This window comes from Bos taurus, chromosome 13 (assembly GCF_002263795.3).
Source record: "Bos taurus isolate L1 Dominette 01449 registration number 42190680 breed Hereford chromosome 13, ARS-UCD2.0, whole genome shotgun sequence".
Lineage (NCBI taxonomy): Eukaryota > Metazoa > Chordata > Mammalia > Artiodactyla > Bovidae > Bos > Bos taurus.
This window is the reverse complement of record NC_037340.1, coordinates 72,890,197-72,911,341: the sequence shown is the minus strand read 5'-3', so window position 1 is coordinate 72,911,341 and position 21,145 is coordinate 72,890,197. Positions and strand designations below refer to the sequence as shown.

At 47.4% G+C, this 21,145-nt stretch overlaps 1 protein-coding gene across 4 annotated transcripts; it reads right to left on the bottom strand.

Moving 5' to 3' along the window:
- Positions 1–1,108: 1,108 nt before the first annotated feature.
- Positions 1,109–19,934, bottom strand: TTPAL (alpha tocopherol transfer protein like). 4 transcript variants are annotated; one of them, XM_025000646.2, is made up of 7 exons: positions 19,819–19,934; positions 18,791–19,017; positions 15,969–16,006; positions 14,924–15,383; positions 11,803–11,996; positions 10,049–10,159; positions 1,109–7,303 (listed from the first exon to the last, which is right to left on the bottom strand). In XM_025000646.2, exons 3-7 carry the CDS (start codon positions 15,981–15,983, stop codon positions 7,025–7,027), a joined length of 1,059 nt encoding a protein of 352 aa, XP_024856414.1. In that variant the 5' UTR covers positions 15,984–16,006; positions 18,791–19,017; positions 19,819–19,934; the 3' UTR covers positions 1,109–7,024. The 4 variants fall into 4 exon arrangements, with proteins under 4 accessions (XP_024856414.1, XP_015329645.1, XP_005214787.1 ...); XM_015474159.3 differs by lacking the exon at positions 15,969–16,006; XM_005214730.5 differs by lacking the exon at positions 18,791–19,017.
- Positions 19,935–21,145: the final 1,211 nt, after the last annotated feature.

Sequence of the window (21,145 nt, the reverse complement as noted above, 5' to 3'; positions counted from 1 at the left end):
TATGTTGCAGTGTTAAGTACTAACTGTTGCATCATCAAAGCCAGCAGTAAACGTATGGATATTCCGAGGGTTTCTCAACTGGCCCATCCCCAACACACCAGACCCGCCACAGACGGGGACCTAGCTCTTGTCTCCTCTGGGGAGATGAACAGAGGGCAGAGAAACAGCTAAGCACCAGGGGACCAGAGCTGAGCAGGCCACACCCAAGTCACCCTCAAGGAGTTTGTGTTCACTTGTAGGTGCTTCCAGAATAAAGTGTTCAGTTACAATTTGGGCCTCAAGAGATTAGGAACTTCTGCTTTCTATTCTCCAGGAAGCCAGAAAACAAGCCACTTTTTACACTGACGCTTTCTGACTCTATAAATACCTCCCTTCTTTCTATGGTCTGTCTGGGGGCTGACTCCAGCCATCAGGAGGAGATTGTGGGCTCCAGTCAGAGTGCCTGGCCTTGAATCCCAGTGCTACTTAACTGTTAATAGCTGTGGGTCCTTGGACAAGCTGCTTTTCTGTACCTTACTTCTCCCCCAGGGGCAATAATATTTAATTCAGGGTGCTTGAAGATTAAATGACATTTTGTACATGAAGCACTTAACAAGATGGATGCACAGCCCATAAGAGCACTCAGGGACTGTTAGCTATCAGGGTTCAAGGCCAGTCTGGGAAGTACACCTGGGCCTCGCGAGTGGCCCTCTGTGTCACTGTGGACATCTCGCTCCACTTCCTTTCTTCACACTGCTGTCCTCTCACCGCATCTGATCTTCAGAGGCAGCTGGCCTGCTGCCTGGAAAATGCACGTGCTGCCACAGTGCCCCCTTCCGGCCTCAGCAGGTGAGAGGCTGTCCCCAGGCCACTGTGAGGGAGTGAAAGGCACTCAGTTGTGTCCAAGTCTTTGTGACGCCATGGACTATACAGCCCATGGACTTCTCCAGGCTAGAACACTGGAGTGGGTAGTCTTTCCCTTCTCCAGGGGATCTTCCTGACCCAGGGATCGAACCCAGGTCTCCCACATTGCAGGTGGACTCTTTACTAGCTGGAAGCCCTGGCCATGAAAAATAAAACACTTAGAACCTTTACCCAAACTGCCATAGTCACAAAAGAACTCCACACACAGCCTTACAGAGATTTTTTATTATTTAAGACCCAGTCGTGCATACTAAAATTACATGTTTTCACCATTTTGACTTAGAAAATGCACTAGAAAAATAAACTTTTGGTCAAAACAAACACTGAAGTAGATGAATCCACCACCACGTGTCCCTATACTTGAAGCCAAACTGAATTTCAGTTTGAAGCAAGGAAGGCAACCAGTGGCCGAAATGATGCCCCAATCTGGTCCCAATTAGTCCATCTCTAACCCCTTCAGAGTCACTGTCAGAGGCTCTTGGCCCCAGAGAACTTTTAAGTATTTTACCTGTAACTGGTTCCCACCTGATATGCCAAGAGGTCAAGGCATATCCCTAAGAATCCCAGTGGACGGCAGCTACTTAACTGCCCAGCAAAACGTGGTGCCCAGTGAGACGAAAAGATGAGTGGCTGATTGGCAGAGAGCGGAACGGTCACTAGCAAGGCCATTCACAAATCACCCTGGGCCTTTGCACGGAGCAAGCGCCGTGAAGGAAGAATATCTGACTCTGACATTATGTATTGTATTTCAAGCCATTTCTGCGTCAGGAGAGCAGGAGGGAATTTAGTCGAGATTTACAAAACTCACAGACCTCAATACTGAAAAGTGTGACTTTTCAGATGTCCAGCGTGACTAGACATCTTTCCTGAACAGTTGCCATGTTTTCTGTTTGTGATCTCCACGCCTCTCATGGCACAGGACAGCCACACATCATTAGCTTAGCGGACATTTTACTTCCTAAATGAAAGAAGTGGTTTCAAAGGAAAACCTTAAAATGAGGTATTATGATAATGCCACAACAGTACCATAGCTTTTGGCTACGCAAATGAAAAAGCGACCCCATAACTGATCTGAGAATCAGATGGCATTTAAAGTAACTGCCCACACATGGAGATTTCTGGAAGGCTCAACATCTCACAGGAATTCAGGGAAAATATCTCTTATTACCCTGACTCTCTTTCTGGCAAAAATGTAGTATCTTGTGAACTGAAGTGTTTGTAAAGCTCTAAGGACAGGCTCGTGACATTGAGCAATGTCAGGTTCGTGACACTGTACAGGAGGCAGTGATTGAGACCATCCCCAAGAAAAAGAAATGCAAGAAGGCAAAATGGCTGTCTGAGGAGGCCTTACAAATAGCTGAGAAAAGAAGAGATGCTAAAGGCAAAGGAGAAAAGGAAAGATACCCCCATATGAATGCAGAGTTACAAACAACAGCAAGGAGAGAGAAGAAAGCCTTCCTCAGTGATCAATGTAAAGAAATAAGGGAAAACACTAGAATGGGAAAGACCAGAGATCTCTTCAAGAAAATTAGAGATACCAAGGGAACACTTCATGCAAAGATGGGCACCATAAAGGACAGAATTCGTATGGACCTAACAGAAGCATAAGATATTAAGAAGAGGTGGCAAGAATACACAGAAGAACTGTACAAAAAAGATCTTCATGAGCCAGATAACCACGATGGTGTGATCATTCACCTAGAGCCAGACATCCTGGAATGTGAAGTCAAATGGGCCTTAGGAAGCATTACTACGAACAAAGCTAGTGGAGGTGATGGAATTCCAGTTGAGCTATTTCAAATCCTAAAAGATGATGCTGTGAAAGTGCTGCACTCAATATGCCAGCAAATTTGGAAAACTCAGCAGTGGCCACAGGACTGGAAAAGGTCAGTTTTCATTCCAATCCCAAAGAAAGGCAATGTCAAAGAAGGTTTAAACTACTGCACAATTGAACTCATCTCACACATTAGCAAAGTAATGCTCAAAATTCTCCAAGCCAGGCTTCAAAGTATGTGAACCATGAACTTCAGATGTTCAAGATGGTTTTAGAAATGGCAGAGGAACCCGAGATCAAATTGCCAACATCCGTTGGATCATGGAAAAAGTAAGAGAGTTCCAGAAAAACATCTGCTTTATTGACTACACCAAAGCCTTTGACTGTGTGAACCACAAGAAACTGTGGAAAATTCTGAATGAGATGGGAATACCAGACCACCTTACCTGCCTCCTGAGAAATCTGTATGTAGGTCAAGAAGCAACAGTTAGAACTGGACATGGAACAACAGACTGGTTCCAAATAGGAAAAAGAGTATATCAAGGCTGTATATCGTCACCCTGCTTATTTAACTTATAAGCAGAGTACATCATGAGAAACGCTGGGCCAGAAGAAGCACAAGCTGGAATCAAGATTGCAGGGAGAAACAGCAATAGCCTCAGATATGCAGATGACACCACCCTTATGGCAGAAAGCGAAAAAGAACTAAAGAGCCTCTTGGTGAAAGTGAAAGAAGAAAGTGAAAAAGTTGGCTTAAAACTCAACATTCAAAAAACGAAGATCATGGCATCCAGTCCCATCACTTTGTGGCAAACAGATGGGGAAACAATGGAAACAGTGAGACTTTATCTGGGCTCCAAAATCACCGCAGATGGTGATTGCAGTCATGAAATTAAAAGACATTTGCTCCTTGGAAGAAAAGCTATGACCAACCTAGACAGCATATTAAAAAGCAGAGACATTACTCTGCCAACAAAGGTCCGTCTAGTCAAAGCTATGGTTTTCCATATGTATGGATGTGAGAGTTGGACTATAAAGAAAGCTGCGCGCTGAAGAATTGATGCTTTTGTTTTTGTGGTGTTGGAGAAGACTCTTGAGTCTCTTGGACTGCAAGGAGATCAAACCAGCCAATCATAAAGGAAATCAGTCCTGAATATTCATTGGAAGGACTGATGCTGAAGTTGAAACTCCAATACTTTGGCCACCTGATACGAAGAACTGACTCCTTGCAAAAGACCCCGATGCTGGGAAAGATTGAAAGCGGGAGGAGAAGGGGATGACAGAGGATGAGATGGTTGGATGGCATCACCGATGCAATGGATATGAGTTTGAGCAAGCTCCAGGAGTTGGTGAAGGACAGGGAAGCCTGGCGTGTTGTGGTTCATGGAGTAACAAAGAATCGGACATGACTGAGTGACTGAACTGACTGAAGGACAGGCTGCTCCTTGTGAAAGCAGGATGAAGTACTAGGGAGCTGAGGCCACCTCTGCCGACAGAAAATAGGAAACTCGAGAGGGGAAGCCAGGGTTGTTGCACTTTTGGCTATTTCTGTAGATTACTCCCAGCCTCTGGCCATGAAAGAACAGAATTCCAGGAAGAAGCACAATTTTCCAGAATTCTGTACAGTAGAGAAGGAAAAACCCCCCTCCCCATTACCCAAGCTTACAGACTCATTTGGAAGCGTTAGGTGTCAGTTCATTCAGACCTAAACTACCTAAAAAGTCATTCAGATGGCGGGGGTAGGGGTGGGTGGGGGAGAACAAATCCCTGATGCCAGGAACAGAGGGTTCAGGGCTCCCAAGTGTAGACCCCCTTCATCATAGGACGATTCAGGGATGTTCAGCAGCTGACCAAGGTCATGTGGCAAAGTAAAGCTGGAACTTGGGTCTCCTGGTTTACTATTTCTTTCTCTTGCCTACAGCACACAGCCCTGAATTGCAGGAAATGTTCCTTTTCAGGTGTCTGAAATGAGTCAAAACTTTTACCTTAAGGAAAACACTCAGTTCTCCTGGTGTTCAGTTACTTGCTCCCACTGCTGAGTGAAACTCCCGGGGTGCCCCTGTGGTCATTCCCCTGCCCTGCTGAGGCAGCTGTAGAGAGAAGCCAGGCAGAGACCCCCACGTCTTTCACCCAGGGAGATCCTGCTTTCACAGCTCGGACCAAGCCTCCTGAAGTGCCAAAACCACTTGCTCTTCCTGGAGCCAACATAAAACACAGCAGCTCCAGCAGCTCCAGAAGGTAGAACAGCCCTTGGCTTTGAATCCTTTCGGAAGCCGAACGAAACAGCTCCTTGATCTAACTGGGAAGGTCTGGGAAATGGGCAACACCCTCCCTGGTCTTTGAGGAATTTCTGGAGGTGAGCTTGGCCGTCCCCACGTTAAGACACATGGACAAAGTCAACTGGCCAGGAATGCAATGCACAGTTTAAACCTTGGAAATTTGGGGCTGAATGATTCATGTCTAAATTTTCTGTTTTGTTTTTTAATCTCTGTCCTCTTTGGGACCTAAGAAAACCTGTGACCGATTCTCCCAGGCAGCTGGGTTCTGCACTCATTACTACAGCCATCCCGCTTGTCCCATTTAGACCTTTTCGGCAGTGGTGGTCATGCCATCGTTGTCATGGCATCGTCTAGATGGGACTAGAGGCAGCCAGGGGGTGTATTTTGACACCTCCCACCCAGCCAGGTCCTTAGAGCATCCGAGGTTAGTATCTATGGTGAAAACAGTTCTTCCTAGAATTGGCATGAATGAGCTAAGTCATTTCCACCAACAACTTCTCCAGACATTTTAAAAAGTGCTAGAGAGAGAAAAATAGCTTATAAACAACTGATTGGCCTTTACGTGTCAGAGGACTGTTCTAGTCCTAACTGAGTCATTCAGTTTGCCTGCTGCTGCTCTAACAAGTGCACAGAGAAGCTAACACACACAGTGCATGGTACTTGTCACTTTTTAACACCACAATATGCATGGAATGAATGAAAGGAAATAGGTCAAAAGCCATCAGATGAACCACCTAATTTGAGGCCTGGGCTAAGGCTAAGTTCTTGACAGGAAGGGTCTAAAGTGCTAAAATGCAGAACTAACATTCAATCTGGCTGGACATGAGAGATAGAAACTCAAGTGGGTTGGGGTGCAGGTGTCCCAGAATAACTTGCCCTTATTTCCAGAGGCCAAATTTTAAGAATGCCAATTAATTTAACCCTTTACCATCGCCAAGTTTAAAATATAAGCCAGAGTCTCAGAGATGGAAGGAATTCATCCAAGATCATGGGCATCGCATCTGCCTTCACTACCCTCCCTGTGAAAGGAAAATGGGTATTGCTGATCCACTGGTTTCTATAAAGACAGGGCCGAAGCAATGACGCATCCCTCTTGGGAAGGCCCATGCATACCGCAAAAATACAGAATCCAACCACTGGTATCTAGAGAGTGCTCTTTCTAGGCAGAAAACCAATGTCTAACATTCAATAAATAACCAAATTGCAGAGCCCCGTTAGTGGACAAAAGGGCCCTCATCGTCACTTCATTCAGCCTGATTTTACAGATGAGAAGGCTGGAGGCCACAGAGGCTCGTGTGTCCTGTCCACAGAAACACATCTAAGGCTGGGGCCCAAGTCTCATAATTCTTAGGCCAGAATTCTTTTAGCTACACAGGACTGACATCCAGGCTTCTTGGTTGAGTAAAATCACGTGCGTCTAGGATCATGTATGATTCTTTTGAGAACCAGGACTAAGGCTTTATGGGTTCGGAAAAACTTTAAGGTTCTATTGCAAGATTCAACCCATGAATCCCAGAGGTACATAAGGCCCCTGGTTCCCGAGTTTGATCAGGAGGTGCTGCTTCTGTCCTCTTGCATGATTCAGTGAAGGTGCTTTCCAGACCCAGTGATGGACCTCTGACTTTCAAGATGAGAGAGGTCTGTAGTCTCTTTCAAGACAATCTCATCATCTCACATGTGGCCCCCTGGCAGGCTCGGCCAAACCGTCTCACAGGAATGCACTGCCTGGCCAATCGGGGTTTTCTCCTGGAATGTGGGATCAAAGTGACGTTGGTCCTCATTTTTCTTGCTTTGAGCTCTCTAAGAACCAGATACGGCTTCCACATTCATGGCTGCACACTGGGATTCCAAATATTTTGGAATTGCTGGGGGACTTTCTCCATGTCTTCCACAGAGTCATTCAAGCCACCCAAGCCTCACCCTATGGCTCAGAGCTGTCCAGGATTTTCCTCCATGCTACAGTTCCGTTCCAAGGAGCAAGACAATCCCTGGCACCTCGAATCCTCCTTGGGCCTCTCCGAAGAAAGAAGGAAAGGTTGTAAAGATGGTGACATTCGCGGGGGACTGCCTAGTAGCAGGAGTACAGCTGCGATTTCATGGCCCGCATGGAGTCATCACAGGGCACCTCTGAGCTCAGCCCCTCGGGCGGCAGGGCCTGGCCCAGGATGCTGTCACAGGGAGGGCCCGGCTGGCAGAACTCCCTTACGAAGTCCTCCTCCGAGGCCAGCAGCACCGCGTTCCAGGCAGTGATGTCCAGCTCTCCAGCCGTGCCCCCGTATTCCCTGGGGAGGATGTTTCTTGGAAGGTTTGTGTGGAGAGAGTTCAGGTCAGACCCGTGAAGGAAAAACTACAGAGAATGAAAGGAAAGCACACAAGTCCTTGGGTTAATCATAACCTTTACTAGAAGGTGTTCAAACACACATCTATTGAATGAATAAGGGAATGGTTGATGCCAACTCCACTCTTCCAGTGCCGTGAAAAGCTTGAGGATCCTTCACCCTCTTTCCCTCACACCCTGTATCCTGTTAGCTGGTCCTTCAAAATACCTCCAGCATTCTGGCACCTCCCTGCTACCCTAGTGGGACCAGTTCACCATCCCTTCTTTCCTGGATTCTCAGAGTGTCTTCCTCCGTTCTGTGCTTAAACCCTTGTCCCACCACAGCCTAAGCACTCGTCAACGTAGGTCAGATCAAGTCACTCCTCTAAAACACATGGACTTCCAGTGCACCCATCTCACGCAGACTAAACACCAGAGTCCACATGATGGCCCACACGGTCTGGCCCGTTACACCTCTGCCTCCCCTTCCTCCCATACCCCGCTGGGGCTCCTCCAGGCCTGCTTCCCCCGCCCCCCGCCCGGCTCAGAGTCCCCCAGATCCCTGTAAGGCTCACTCCCTCATGAATTCACGTCTTCGCTCAAACGCCAACTTTCAATGACACCACCTCTGACTATCCTACGGAATACTACCGCTCCTTTCCTTCCAGAACCTGCTGTCTCCTTTCTCTTTTTTATTTTTCTCCATAGCATTAGCACCTTCTCATCCTAGATAACAGACATAACTCACTGTCTGTCTCTCTAGAACGTAAGCTTCTTGGGGGTGGAGATTTTGGTCTGTTTTGTTCATTGAGACCATATCTGCACAAAGCTGATAAAAAAATAGTTTTGAGTGGATGAATTACCATACGATGGACCAATTGAACAGATTATTGGACACCAGTAAGGTCATTTCGTAGATGTAAAAGACCTTGCCCAAAGACTGCTTTGGTAAAAGCAGGTTCCAAACAGAAGCTCCAGGAAGCAACATGGGTTCAAACCCAGGGTGGGAGGCCACACTGAGAGGTCCTCAATCCTAACAGTGCAGCAGAATCACCTAAGGAAGTCTTAAAAGCACAGGTTCCTGGGCTCTACCCCTGAACTGACGAGTTGAAATCTTTGGGGAAAAGGCCTGGGAATCTGGATTTCAAGTTCCCTCCCTCACAAATGAGATTCTACATTTCCTCTTTGAAAGCGAGAACAAAATTGAAGAGTATGTGAGTGACCATAACCATTTTCCTAGGCCTACCACCCATCACATTTCAGTCATGGTCCTCGGAAAGTTTAAAAGATCACTGGCTCTTCAGGGTCAGAGGAAGACTATTGTTTTTTTCTTTTTTGGCTGCACCTTGCGGTTTGCAGAATCTTAGCTCCCCAACCAGGGATCAAACCCAGGTCCCCTGGAGTGAAAGTTCAGAGTCCTAATTCCTGGACCACCAGGGAAGTCCCCAGACTGTCTTTTTAAAGTGTCACCTATCCTCTCTAACATAAAAATTAAACTATAAACTCACAGATCTCATAAACCTTGAATTACTCTACAAACTTCACACAGTAAGACAACAAATTAAGTAAATGGAAAGGCTTAAACAATTTAAGCTACAGGGACTTTCCTATAGCTTGGATGGTAAAGAATCTGCCTGCAAATGCAGGAGACCTGGGTTCAATCCCTGGGTGAGGAAGATCCCCTGGAGAAGGCAATGGCTACCCACTCCAGTATTCTTGCCTGGAGAATCCCATGGACAGAGGAGCCTGGCAGGCTACAGTCCATGGGATCTCAAGAAGTTGGATACGACTGAGCGACAAATAGACAACAGTTTTAAAGCACAAGGAGCTACAGTCAGAAATTGCCAGGACTCTTTTTAACTGCCCACCCAATGCCCACCCTTTGCCACGTCCTCAAGGCAATGGCACCCCACTCCAGTACCCTTGTGTGGAAAATCCCATGGACGGAGGAGCCTGGTAGGCTGCAGTCCATGGGGTCGCTAAGAGTCGTACACGACTATGCGACTTCACTTTCACTTTTCACTTTCATGCATTGGAGAAGGAAATGGCAACCCACTCCAGGGTTCTTGCCTGGAGAATCCCAGGGACGGGGGAGCCTGGTGGGCTGCCGGCTGTGGGGTCGCACAGAGTCGGACACGACTGACGCGACTTAGCAGCAGCAGCAGCAGCATACATAAAATATGATATTGGTTCACAACGCCCAGGCCAGGATATTAAAAAGCCTAAATGATCATGGAGCAGAGATGCTCCTACAAAAACAACCCTGGGTCTGCTCTCTCTACAGTCAAGTATTATTTTCCCATTAATTTCATCTTCCCCTCACAGAAAAGACTGTTCACTTATTTTATCTGAAACCTCGTACTTTCCAACTTAGTAGTCCCAGGCAAGAATGATAAACTGGGCTTCTCCGGTGGTCTAGTGGTTAAGAATCTGTCTGCCAGTGAAGAAACCACGGGTTTGATCCCTGATCTGGGAAGATCCCATGTGCCGTGGAGCAACTAAATGTGGCCCAACTACGGAACCAGCACTCTAGAGCCCACGAGCCACAGCTACTGAGCCCATGTGCGTAGAGCCCGTGCTCTGCAACAAGAGACGCCACTGCAATGAGAAGACCACGCACAGCAATGAAGACCCAGTGAAACAAAAAATAATAAATATGTAAATCTTAAAAAAAAAGAATAATAAGTTTATAGTTGTTGCAATAAACTTAGAGATGTCACAGAAAAGGAAGCATAAAAAAAAAATTAAAGTATCTTTGATAGGATCATCACTTACTCTGTTTGCTATCTTCTCCTTCAGAAATGGTTTTATGATGGCAAAAATACCTTTAAATATTCGAGGTTCATTCACTACATGGACTGCTTTGATCCGAATGGGGAAACCATCCTGTGGGGGAAGGGAAGGGAAGGGAATGTTAGAATCCCGATGTTAAGAATCTGAAAACTCAGTTACCACAGCCTGCCTTCCCCATTTTTAGCCCCAACATCAGTCTGGTCTGATTCTCCCAGTCTCTTCAAAGACAGCCCAAGTCAGGGCTAGACAGGAAGATGGGTCTCAGGCAAAGAGTCTATCTAAGGACCCAGAGCTGGCTTAGGAAAGGGTTAGGCAAGCAGGTGGATAGCTGCCCTCCTTAGGGCAAAAAAACAGTCTGAGCCTGTGTGGTCAGATCTAACAAATATCAGGCCTTCTAGATCAGTGTTGCCCAAAGTGTATTTCTCAGGATGTTACTAGCCTGTGATGCAAAAAGGGTTCTGTGGTAAGCAACTGAGTTTGAGAAACAGTAGACTAAATACAGTCAAACAGGTTTCCTTAACTGCGGGACTGGTCAGGCTTTCAGTATGCAAATGTTTATGTTGAAATTCACAAGAAAGGGGCATGCTATGCTGTATTTCCCAAACATACTTGACCCTGGAACATTTTTTGTCCCCCAGACCATCTTACAGGACTAGAAAACCACTGATTGAATGCATTATCCTGACACTTGAATCTGCACAATATTTGGCAGAAGCAAAGAAGAGTGGAAGCTAAGGGAAGCCCAAGTATTACCTCCACACAAGAATTCACATTTCTGATAATGACTGGAAGTGACATTTAAATGTTTAAATAATCAGCCTGGTGCACAAGACAGGCTCAAACACCATGGAATTTGATGGGGGAGAATCGTGGGATCACTGGTGCCCCACAGCTCACAGGAGACAGCACCCCATCGACTGGGTCTGATGAATGAGGGTCCAGGCTGCCAGACTACATCCTGAAGGTTTCCTCTTCTATCAACAAGGAAAGATAACTCTTACCTTGTGTATCTCAGAGAATTCCCTGAAGGGCTGAATGGCTTACCATGGCTGTAAGTGTGCTTTGCAGCAACAACGATATATTGGACAGCACAGGGAATTATAGCCATTATTTTGTAATACCTTTTAATGGAGTATAATCTATAAAAATACTGAATCATTCTGCTGTACACCTTAAACTAACATAATACTGTAAAGCAAGTATATACTTCAATTAAAAAAACAAGCACTTTGCATGTGCAAACCATCTCACACACTGCAGACGCAGGAAGAACTTTATGGTTCCCAGAGACTTGTGTTCTGAAATGCACAACATGAGGTGTGAAAAGCTTCTGACCAAAACAGCCCAGCAGGGTTCCCTGAGCCCAGGTTCTGCAGAAAAAAGGAGAGGCTCCATCACCTCAGCAGAAACATCTCAGTTCCATTTGTCAAGAATTTCTCTGTCTTCTGGGCCAAAAAACCACCCCCCCAAACAAACAAACAAACAAAGCAGAAAGCATTTCTCTGGTTTTTGGGCTCTTGTCCTAAAGTTGATTTTGCCCAGTAACTACTGGAGACCTTGATGAGAATGAGTGGTGAACTGGACTTTTACATTTCTTCCCATAATGCTTTTGTATTGTCCTGACTGTGGGGAGGCGCGGGAGGTGGGGTTTGTGTATTAGGTGGAACTGGAGGTAGACAGGGCCCTGGGAAAGACAAACAGCCACAGGACAGGTACATGACAGATAGGAGCCATACCTGAAGGATGCCAATCACCTTTTTGGCTATAAAAGGGCCAAAATGAGATGCCTTTGATAAGCTCACTCCTTTGTAGTCTGCAAGAATTACAATTCCATTCACCTGGGTTTCTTCAGACTGAATGAGTTTCTCTAGTGTCAGGTATATGGCTCGGATGTTTTCCGTAATTGGATAGTTGCTCGGGATCCACCTGTCTAAGGTCGTAAAAGATAGACAGTATGTTACAGAAATGAATACAAACACGTAATCAGATAGGCCAGGATTTATCTCCTTCCTAAACCGTTGCTTAAAAATGGAAAAGAATTCTACTGGCATGACTATTTAGATCTTTAAGTGGGAGCTGATGCTTCTTGACTCCAAACATAGCAGCACGTTCTGAAATGGAAAAGCAATTGAGTGTTGAAGATGAAGTCGTGAGCTCTGAAGTCAGACTCACCTGGGGTTTGCATCTTCCTAGCTGTGTGACCTGGGGTAAGTTTTCTCCTCATTCTGGGCCTACGTCTCCTCCTAAGTCGAATGGGATAATAATGCTTGCCTTAATGGACATGTGCGCCTTCTGCATTACAAGTGCCCTTATCTTCGTAAGACCACCCTCATCTTCCTTGGGGGGAACCACTTCTTCCCATGCTAGCCATACTGAGTGTGTAAAGTGACTTCACTCCTGGGTCCAGAGGTAGGCTTGGCCAGTGTGGGCACAGCATCCTCCCGGCCACAGCAAGTAATCCAAGTGAGGTCAAGAAGAAGCACAGGGACTCAATTCTTGGCCCCAAAGGACCTGGACCCTTCAGGAAGAGATCTCTCTTCTGTCTTGTAGTGGTGAGGCTGGGAGCCTGAGACCCAGGGACCCATGAGGCAAGAGCTGGTCCGAGGATGAAGCCCAGACCAAGGACAGCAGAGATGGAGATGGTTTCCCAATGGTGTAGCTTGAACAAACTCCCCTTTCCAGGCTGGTTGCTCCCTTAATGCTCCCCATATGATTGAGGAGTCTTTCTTTCTTTGGGGAAAAGATGAGAATGACAACTTTTGAGTGTTATCTACTATTCTCAAGAAAATCCCACCAAGATACGTGTGTCTCTTTTATCTTAGAAAGATAAAACTCCACTGGATTGTCTGCAATGAGATTTGTGACATGTTCAATATTCTATACAAAAAAATCTTTGTGTAAAAATTGTGCCAGCTTGCTATCTGTAGTGCTGCCAATTAAACCTGCTTCTACAGACTGGCTGTCATCCTTTACAATCACGTATGTCTCAAAAGAGCTTACAAAAAGGCAAACCCAACACCTTCCAGATTTATTTCACATTGAAGTGAAGTGAAAGTCGTTCAGTCGTGTCCGACTCTTTGCGACCCCATGAACTATACAACCCATGGAATTCTCCAGGCCAGAATACCAGAGTGGATAGCGGTTCCCTTCTCCAGGAGATCTTCCCAACCTAGGGATCAAACACAGGTCTCCCACATTGCAGGCAGATTCTTTACCAGCTGAGCCACCAGGGGAGCTAGTTGAGAACAAAAATCTGTCTGCCTCCTGCTAAAATGACGAGTTTGTGGGGAGGTGTTCAAATCTGCTCCAGACATATGGGGGGGCGAAATCCATCTCAGGAGCTAAGAGTTGAAAGCACGCAAACAGGCAAAACCAGTGTGGTAACATCTGATTGTTTTGTAATATTCATATGAGCTGAGAACAGAGGAGCAGCAGAAAGTCCCGTTGACTGGTTTCCAGGTTTCCTGGTGCCCTGACTGCTCGACCACCTTGTTTATTGTAAAATGCGTGCATGCATGCTCTGTTGCTCAGCCATGTCCAGTTATTTGCAACCCATGGACAGCCAGGCTTCTCTGTTCATGGAATTTTCCAGAAGAGAATACTGGATTGGATTGCCATTTCCTCCTCCAGGGGATCTTCCCAACCCAGGGGTGGAACCCATGTCTCCTGCATTGGCAGGCAGACTCTTTACCACTGAGTCACCTGGGAAGCCCTGTTTTAATATGAACACCACCTAATTTTAGAAAACACCTAAAACAGCAGGTAAAGCAGTTAATACTGTGCCTGGTACACAGAAAAGGCTGGTCTCCCAACAAGCTTTGGTAAATGACTAAAGGAAATGGTAACGTGGGGGTCTCAAGACAGAGGGAGGCTTCCACTCCCCATCAGCTGTCCCTTTAAGAAGTTATTTGCACAGGAGCAGAAAGGGTGCCCAGCAGGTTCTCATGTTCCTGGCATGTTTGGGAAGAAGAACACAGCCATCTGACTTTCACATTTGTTCTCAGCTTGGCTCTGACGGAAAATATTGAGGCAGGGGGAAGAGCAGAGAACTCTCCTGAGTGTACTAAGTATTTAGGGTCAGGGAAGAAGGAAAGGAAGACAGAGAATCAGAATGCTTGAGTTCTAGGACCCCTTGGTCTCTATGTTAACCAAAAAGCCTCCTCTCGCATTTCTGATACTTTGGTGGGGGAGGGAATAGGGAGAAAACTACCCCCATTGCAAACTACTGCATCATGGAAATGTCAGGCATTTCAATTACCATCATGCACTGCTGAGATGGAAAAGTGCATCTGACGTGAAGCTTTTCACTGACTTCACAAAGCAGAGGGGAGGGGGGAGAAGTCAGAGGAGGCAGGCAGACATTGATATCTGTACCTCACCTGCTCACTAAGGAGTGACAGGGTAGGAATGGGGGTGTCCCAGCAGCCCTGGGTTGCTTTCTAAGCTCACCAGATTCCCAACCCTAGAAATCTGGAATCTGCACTGAAGGAACTTATTTGGGTGGCCAGGTAAGCTGAGGGGTGTACAGAGGGATCAAAAGCCAGTACTCGGACAGAAGTGTGAAGATGTGCAAAGGGCAGCAGAAAACGTGGCCCAGAGGGACACACAGACTGACAGACAGGCAGAAGCAGAGACAGGAGAATGGTGGTCTCGGCTCCTGTCCTCTTAAGAAGGATTCTGGGTCTAGCTGTGACTAAGGCCAGGAGGGGACAAAAGGGAATAAGGCAGACACACACACACACACACACACACACACACACACACACACACACACACACACACAGAGCATCCTGGGCAGACACATCCCAGACTGTACCCACGCCCATCCCTCCCCCGCGCCCCCAGCAAGCGCGGTACCTGGGCGGAGGCAGAGGACGTGGCAGCCCCTGGGGTCGGTGTGCGGCAGCACGGTAAGGAAGCCGGAGGCCAGGACCTCCTTCAAGGCGGAAGGCCGCAGGTTGTTGAAGACTTCGGGCCAGCTTCTCCGGCAGCTGTGGTAGTTGATGAGCAGCTGGAGGGCCCGGTCGTAGTCAAACTTGCGGGCGCGGAGGAAGCGCAGCAGGAAGGCGTCCTCCAGCGAGGTGCTCAGGTTGGGGCACTCCTTGCGCACCATGTCCCGCAGGGCCTGCACGTCGCGGAGCCTCCATTCCGGCTTCTCCTGCAGCTCCTCCCTGGCTTTGGCCACCAGGTCCTCGGTCAGCGAGCACACGTAGCCGGCGGGGGCGGAAGGCGGCGGCAACTCATTTTCCGAAAGCGAGGCCACGGAAGGGCTGGTTCTCAGCGAGTCACTTTCTTCTGACATTAGCTCCCAGGATCCCTGCGAATCAGAAGCCCTGCCTGATGCCGAGAAAGCCCGGCACTGGCATCGGTCACTCCAAACCCCTGAGTGGCGTGAGGGAGGTGGGTAGAGATGCTATCCTCAAGCCCAAATCCTCAGAACAGTGGTTCTCTCCTGGAGGAGTATCTGAATCACAGTCAGGTCCAGTACAACCCAGCCCCGGGGCAGCTCCAGCAGGATACACACACCGCTCATCACACACACACACACACACACACACACACACCCCTTGCTCACAGAGGTATGAACACACACACACACACACACACACACACACCCCTTGCTCACAGAGGTATGAACACACACACACACACACACACACACACCCCTTGCTCACAGAGGTATGAACACACACACACACACACACACACACCCCTTGCTCACAGAGGTATGAACAGGTGCTTGACCTTACTGGTAATAAAAGAAATGGAAACTAAAACACCTTTGAATGTCAGATTAGCAAAAACACAAAACAGGGATTCTGATGGGCTTGTTGTTGGGAGAATTAACTGACATAGCCTCTTTAGGGCAGTGTGTCAATTATCAAGATTCCAAACCACATACCCTTACAGATGTCATATGGTATCATTTACATGTGGAATCTAAAAAAAAAAAAGGGACACAAATGAACTTATTTACAAAACAGAAATAGACTCACAGACGTAGAAAACCAATTTATGGTGACCAAAGGGGGAAATATAGGAGGTTTGGGCAAGAAGTCTTGGACTGCAGTAAAGGCTCGGCCAGGCTGATAGGGGATCCTCAAGGTTAAAGTTGCCTGTTGGAGGAGTCCTACGTTTCACTCATTCATTGGCTGGAGCCAGTCTGGAATTCGTGATTAAGAGATACACACTGCTATATGTAAGATACATAATCAATAAGGACTACAAGGACTATATTCAGTATCTTATAATACCCTGTACTGGAAAAGAATCTGAAAATAGATACATATGTATAACTGTATCACTCTGCTATATACCTGAAACATTATAAATTCACTATACTTTGATTTAAAAAAAAACTATGCTTTGGCCCAGCATTCCATTTTTATGTACTTATATGTGTGTGTAAAATATGGATGATCATTACAAGTATTAACTGTAATGGCAAAAGACTGAAAATACTTTACCTCCATCTCCTTGTTGGAGACTAGTTAAATAATATTACCATATGCCCGGAATACTATTTGGTAATGAAAAGGAATTAGATAGCTCTTTATGAATTGACGTTAAGGAAAAAGAAAGCAGGTTGCAGGAAAGTATGAAAAAAAAAGACTTGTATTTATATTTTAACAATATATACTTGTGAATGCACCTAAAATTTTTGGAAGAAAAGTACAAGAAAACTGTTAACCATGGTTCCCTTTAAGCAACAGAACCAGACACTGAACATTTAAGAGAAAAGGAGACTCTTCACTGTCCTTTAAAATTTTTTACCATACCCACACATGACTTGGCATGGCGGCTGTAAAACTGACCAGATCTCCTGCGGGGGTGGAACATAACTGATGGGTGTTCCCAGCTGCTGTCCCTCTGGATCCACCACCCAGGGGATGTACACTTTCCAGACTGGCTCCAGCCAATGAATTAGTGAAACGTAGGACTCCTCCAACAGGCAACTTTAACCTTGAGGATCCCCTATCAGCCTGGCCGAGCCTTTACTGCAGTCCAAGACTTCTTGCCCAAACCTCCTGCACAGGGACCAGGCTCACATAGCTGTCAGCAGCTCTCCCTGATTTCTCCAGTTTCCCCTCCCTTTTATGTGTTGCCACCATTAAATTTCTTCCATTTGTAATCTCACCCTAGTGTCTGCTTCTTAGAAGAGCTGAACTAACACACTAAATGAAAAAAAAAAAAAATAGCTGCCTTAGATATTCCATGAATAAGGTTCCAGCAAGGTTGCCCAGTTTTGAAGCCCAAGCTCTCTGTCCATGGGCTGTCACTCTTCCCCAACTCTGAGCTCCACAAGGAAGGCAGGGGTTGTCTTGGGGCCTCTGTGCATACACAGCCAGTCTTCCCCACAGGCCACAGCAGCCACAGTGACCAGGCTACCTCCTCCAACTCTTAGGTCTGCCCACTCTGTCGCTTGTGTGCTAACCTCCAGCCCTGCCCAGCTTCTTTCATTTTCTCCCAAAGGTGGTCTTCTTGTCTTTGCACATCCTGTTTTCTCTGACTAGCAGGCTCTTCCTTCAGTGCCTCTGGCCAACACCCTATTAGATGTCACTTCATGCATTCAACAGATACCAAGCACTTAATAGGTACCAGGCCCTTGACCAGGCACTGGGGGATACAGCAGTGAGCAAAGAAAAAATCCTGCCTTCACTGAGCTTACATTTTCATTAGGGAGACAGAATATAAGCAAAATAAATTGTATAGTCTACTAGAAGATGATAAGGGCTATGGAGAGAAATAAAGCAGGCAAAGAGGTTGCAGGTAAGGGGGTTGGATATACCTGGAGATAAGAGCTGCAGTTTTAAGTAGGGTGATCAGGGAAGTCCTCACCCAGATCAAGTGACATGTGTGCAAAGATGAAAGAGATGAGGGAGCAAGCCATGTAGGTCTGTGGGGGTAGGAAAGTGCAAAGCCTGAGGCAGGACCATGCCCGGCTTTATCAAGGAATAGGGAGGAGACTAGTATGGCAAGAGCCAAATGCACAAGGCGGAGAATATTAGCAGATGGATTTAGAGAGGAACTGGGGTCCCAACTGGTACTGGGCTTTGTAGGCCAGTAAGAGCTTAGTTACTCACTTTGGAGGGTTTGAGTAGAGTGATATGATCGGATTTAGATTTTAAAAGGATCACTGGGTTGTCTCGAGAATGTAAGAGGATGACTGTAAGACGATGAAGACAGCAGCAAAGAGACCATTTAGAGGCTACTGAAATAATCCAGGTCAGGGATGACCACTTTGAAGCAGGGAAGACATCTCTCTCCGACTCCGGTCAGTTTAGGAGCACCCCGCGCCCCCTGCAGGAACTCTGTGGCATAGCACTTCTCTCACTGTGGCAATTGTAGGCAATTTGTGTGCAATATCCACAACTGTCTTGTTTATCATCTTAAACACAGCACTTAACAGGGTGTCAGACATATAGCCTGCGCTGCATAAATATTTGTTGAATGAGTTTAATCTGCTTGGCAGAGGTATGCTGAGTGAGGAACAGATCAACAATCATGGTTCACAGGACCCACCCTGGGCTCTGTTTTCTTGGGAGTCGCCAACAGATGCCCGTAATTCCAATCCATTACTTGGCCGAAAACTGACTGTAATGTCCATGGACTACAGACTAGACTCAAAGTCCCTCTCCGGCCCCTCTCCCACCTTTCCTCCTCTCAATGCACATTAAATGTCAGTCAAAACAAACTAATGAACACCTCATGCATTTCTGATACCTCTGTCTGGGAGTTTCTTCACCTCATTTGTTTCCAACCAGGCCTAGCTTCAAAGTCACCTCCTCTATGAAGCCTTCCTTGACTTCTCCAGGTTAACTCCAGTGTTCCACAGCACTCGGTTCCTATTTCTCTTTTAGAAACTGCAGTCCAGTGTCATGTGTGTTTATCCGAAACTCTTCTGAGTCAGTTTTACCCATCCATTCATTTATCAAATAATTACTGATCACCTGTGGAAGGCACTATGCTTAGAAGTGCTGGGCACACAGCAACGTTCAATATAATTGCTTGCTTTATGAAATTTAACTCAGTGGAATGATGACAAGAGATAACATGTTCATGCATGTTTTACCATGTATGGCGCCCTATGATAACCACTTTACATCCATCTCTCGTTTAATCTTCACAATATTTGGTGAGAACACTAATACTGTTACTGTTTTACAAAGAGGGATCTGCCCACTGGAATGTGAATTTCAAGGCAGCAGACAAATTGCCTCTCACATTCACTGCTCTCCCCAATGCTTGGACAGTGACGGTGCTCTGTAAATAACAGTGGATGAGAGGTTAAGGGCCCAAGGGTACCCATCGCGTGAGGCAGAGCAAAGACGTGGGCTCCACACTGGGCTCCACGCTGCACCTAGCCAGGGCCCTGGCGGTATCGAATACAGCGCACGACTCGGTCAATCTGGTGAAGGAATCGATGGGTGGGCATATAGATGGGTGCAAACACGATTTGTTAGGGGTTAGCCGAGAACCTTCCTCACTTGGAGCCTAACATTTTTCCAGCATCACCTTCCTCCCCACCCTCCCCCAGGAGAGGTCAGGAATCCACCGTTCCTGGAGACCCAAGAGCCCCCTCACCGCGTCGACAACCCTCCGAGGCCCCCTACTTCCGGTTGTCACCCCTTCCCCAGGGGTCCCCGTTTCCTGGGGTCTCTCCCTACGCGGGTGCCCCACTTCCGGTCATCCCTCCCTCTCGGGGGTCCCTCTCCCCCGTCCCCCGGGCACACGGGCTCGCGGGCACTCACCGGCCCGGCTACGGGGCGGAGCGCGGGTCAATCGGCGGCGGGAGCCTCGTCCGGCAGCGCGCACAGAACAGACCCGCACTCCCTGCCCAGCCGGCCCGGCCGCTCGCGCCGGAAGTGACGTACACAGAGCGTGGGAAGGTGGGGCGCCGCCCCCGTGAGTGCGCATGTGCGACCTTTCCTTGAGGGACAAGCATTCAGTCCCCACCTGGTGGCCGAAACCGCGCCGTGGGTTCCTGAATCTGGGGAGAGGCTGGCTGCGAGGCACAGGTTTCGGTGGCGTAGCTGGGGAAGCTGGGGCCTCGAGAAGGAAGGAAAGGAGCTGCCGTTTGCCAAGAACATATTAACTATGTCATCTGGTGTATTACATCCGTCACCTCATTAGATTCTCAAACGGATCCTGCTATTTTATGAAAGGGAAACGGAGTCAACCAATGAAGTATAGGTCTTCAAACCTAGACCTCAGGGTTAGCATTTCAAAATTCCAGAGCTGCCGCCAGGACTGGCTGCTCCAAAGGTTAAAACTACAATACAGGGACCGACATCTGTCTGTCTTTAGCCAAGTGACTTTGAGCGAGTTTCCATTCTTCCTTAGGCCTCCTTTCCCTCATTTGTGCATAATTCTTGCTCTGGAATCTTGATTCAGTAGTTCTTTGCTTCCTGCTTTGGTGTTCATGAAGTCCGTTTCAGAAAGTGGTAACCTCAAAAAGGCTTTACTAGCCTTCTGACCGCTGCTGCTGCTGCTAAGTCGCTTCAGTCGTGTGCAACTCTGTGCGACCCCATGACGGCAGCCCATCAGGCTCCGCTGTCCCTGGGATTCTCCAGGCAAGAACACTGGAGTGGGTTGCCATTTCCTTCTCCAATGCATGAAAGTGAAAAGTGAAAGTGAAGTCGCTCAGTCGTGTCCGACTCAGCGACCCCATGGACTGGAGCCCACCAGGCTCCTCCGTCCATGGGATTTTCCAGGCAAGAGTACTGGAGTGGGGTGCCATTGCCTTCTCCGCTTCTGACCGCAGTCCATTAAAATCCTCAGCGCCCTCCACCTCCCCGCCCATATATTTTGTACAGTTTTTGAGACAATATCCTAGGTCCCTCTTTCAAGCAGAATAATACTGATGTCCTGGTAAAGACAGTGAAACGCTTTCAGGAGAGAAACTGTGTGGTCCAGGAGGACTCAAGAGCTCAAAGCAGTATCCAGGAGATGGCGTTAAACAATCTAGCCCCTTTCTTACCCCTGGAGCAAGACGAGTCCCAGGGAGATGAGGACTGACACACGTGGACCAGCAGGACACAGAAGTCTCTGCTAGGTGCTAAATGGGCTGGGAGCGGG

Coding starts and splice junctions, on each gene's coding strand:
- TTPAL (XM_025000646.2), bottom strand. Junction 10,160..11,802: donor AGGTGATTGGCATCCTTCAG/GTATGGCTCCTA, acceptor CTTCCCCCACAG/GATGGTTTCCCCATTCGGAT. Junction 7,304..10,048: donor AGGAGAAGATAGCAAACAGA/GTAAGTGATGAT, acceptor CATTCTCTGTAG/TTTTTCCTTCACGGGTCTGA.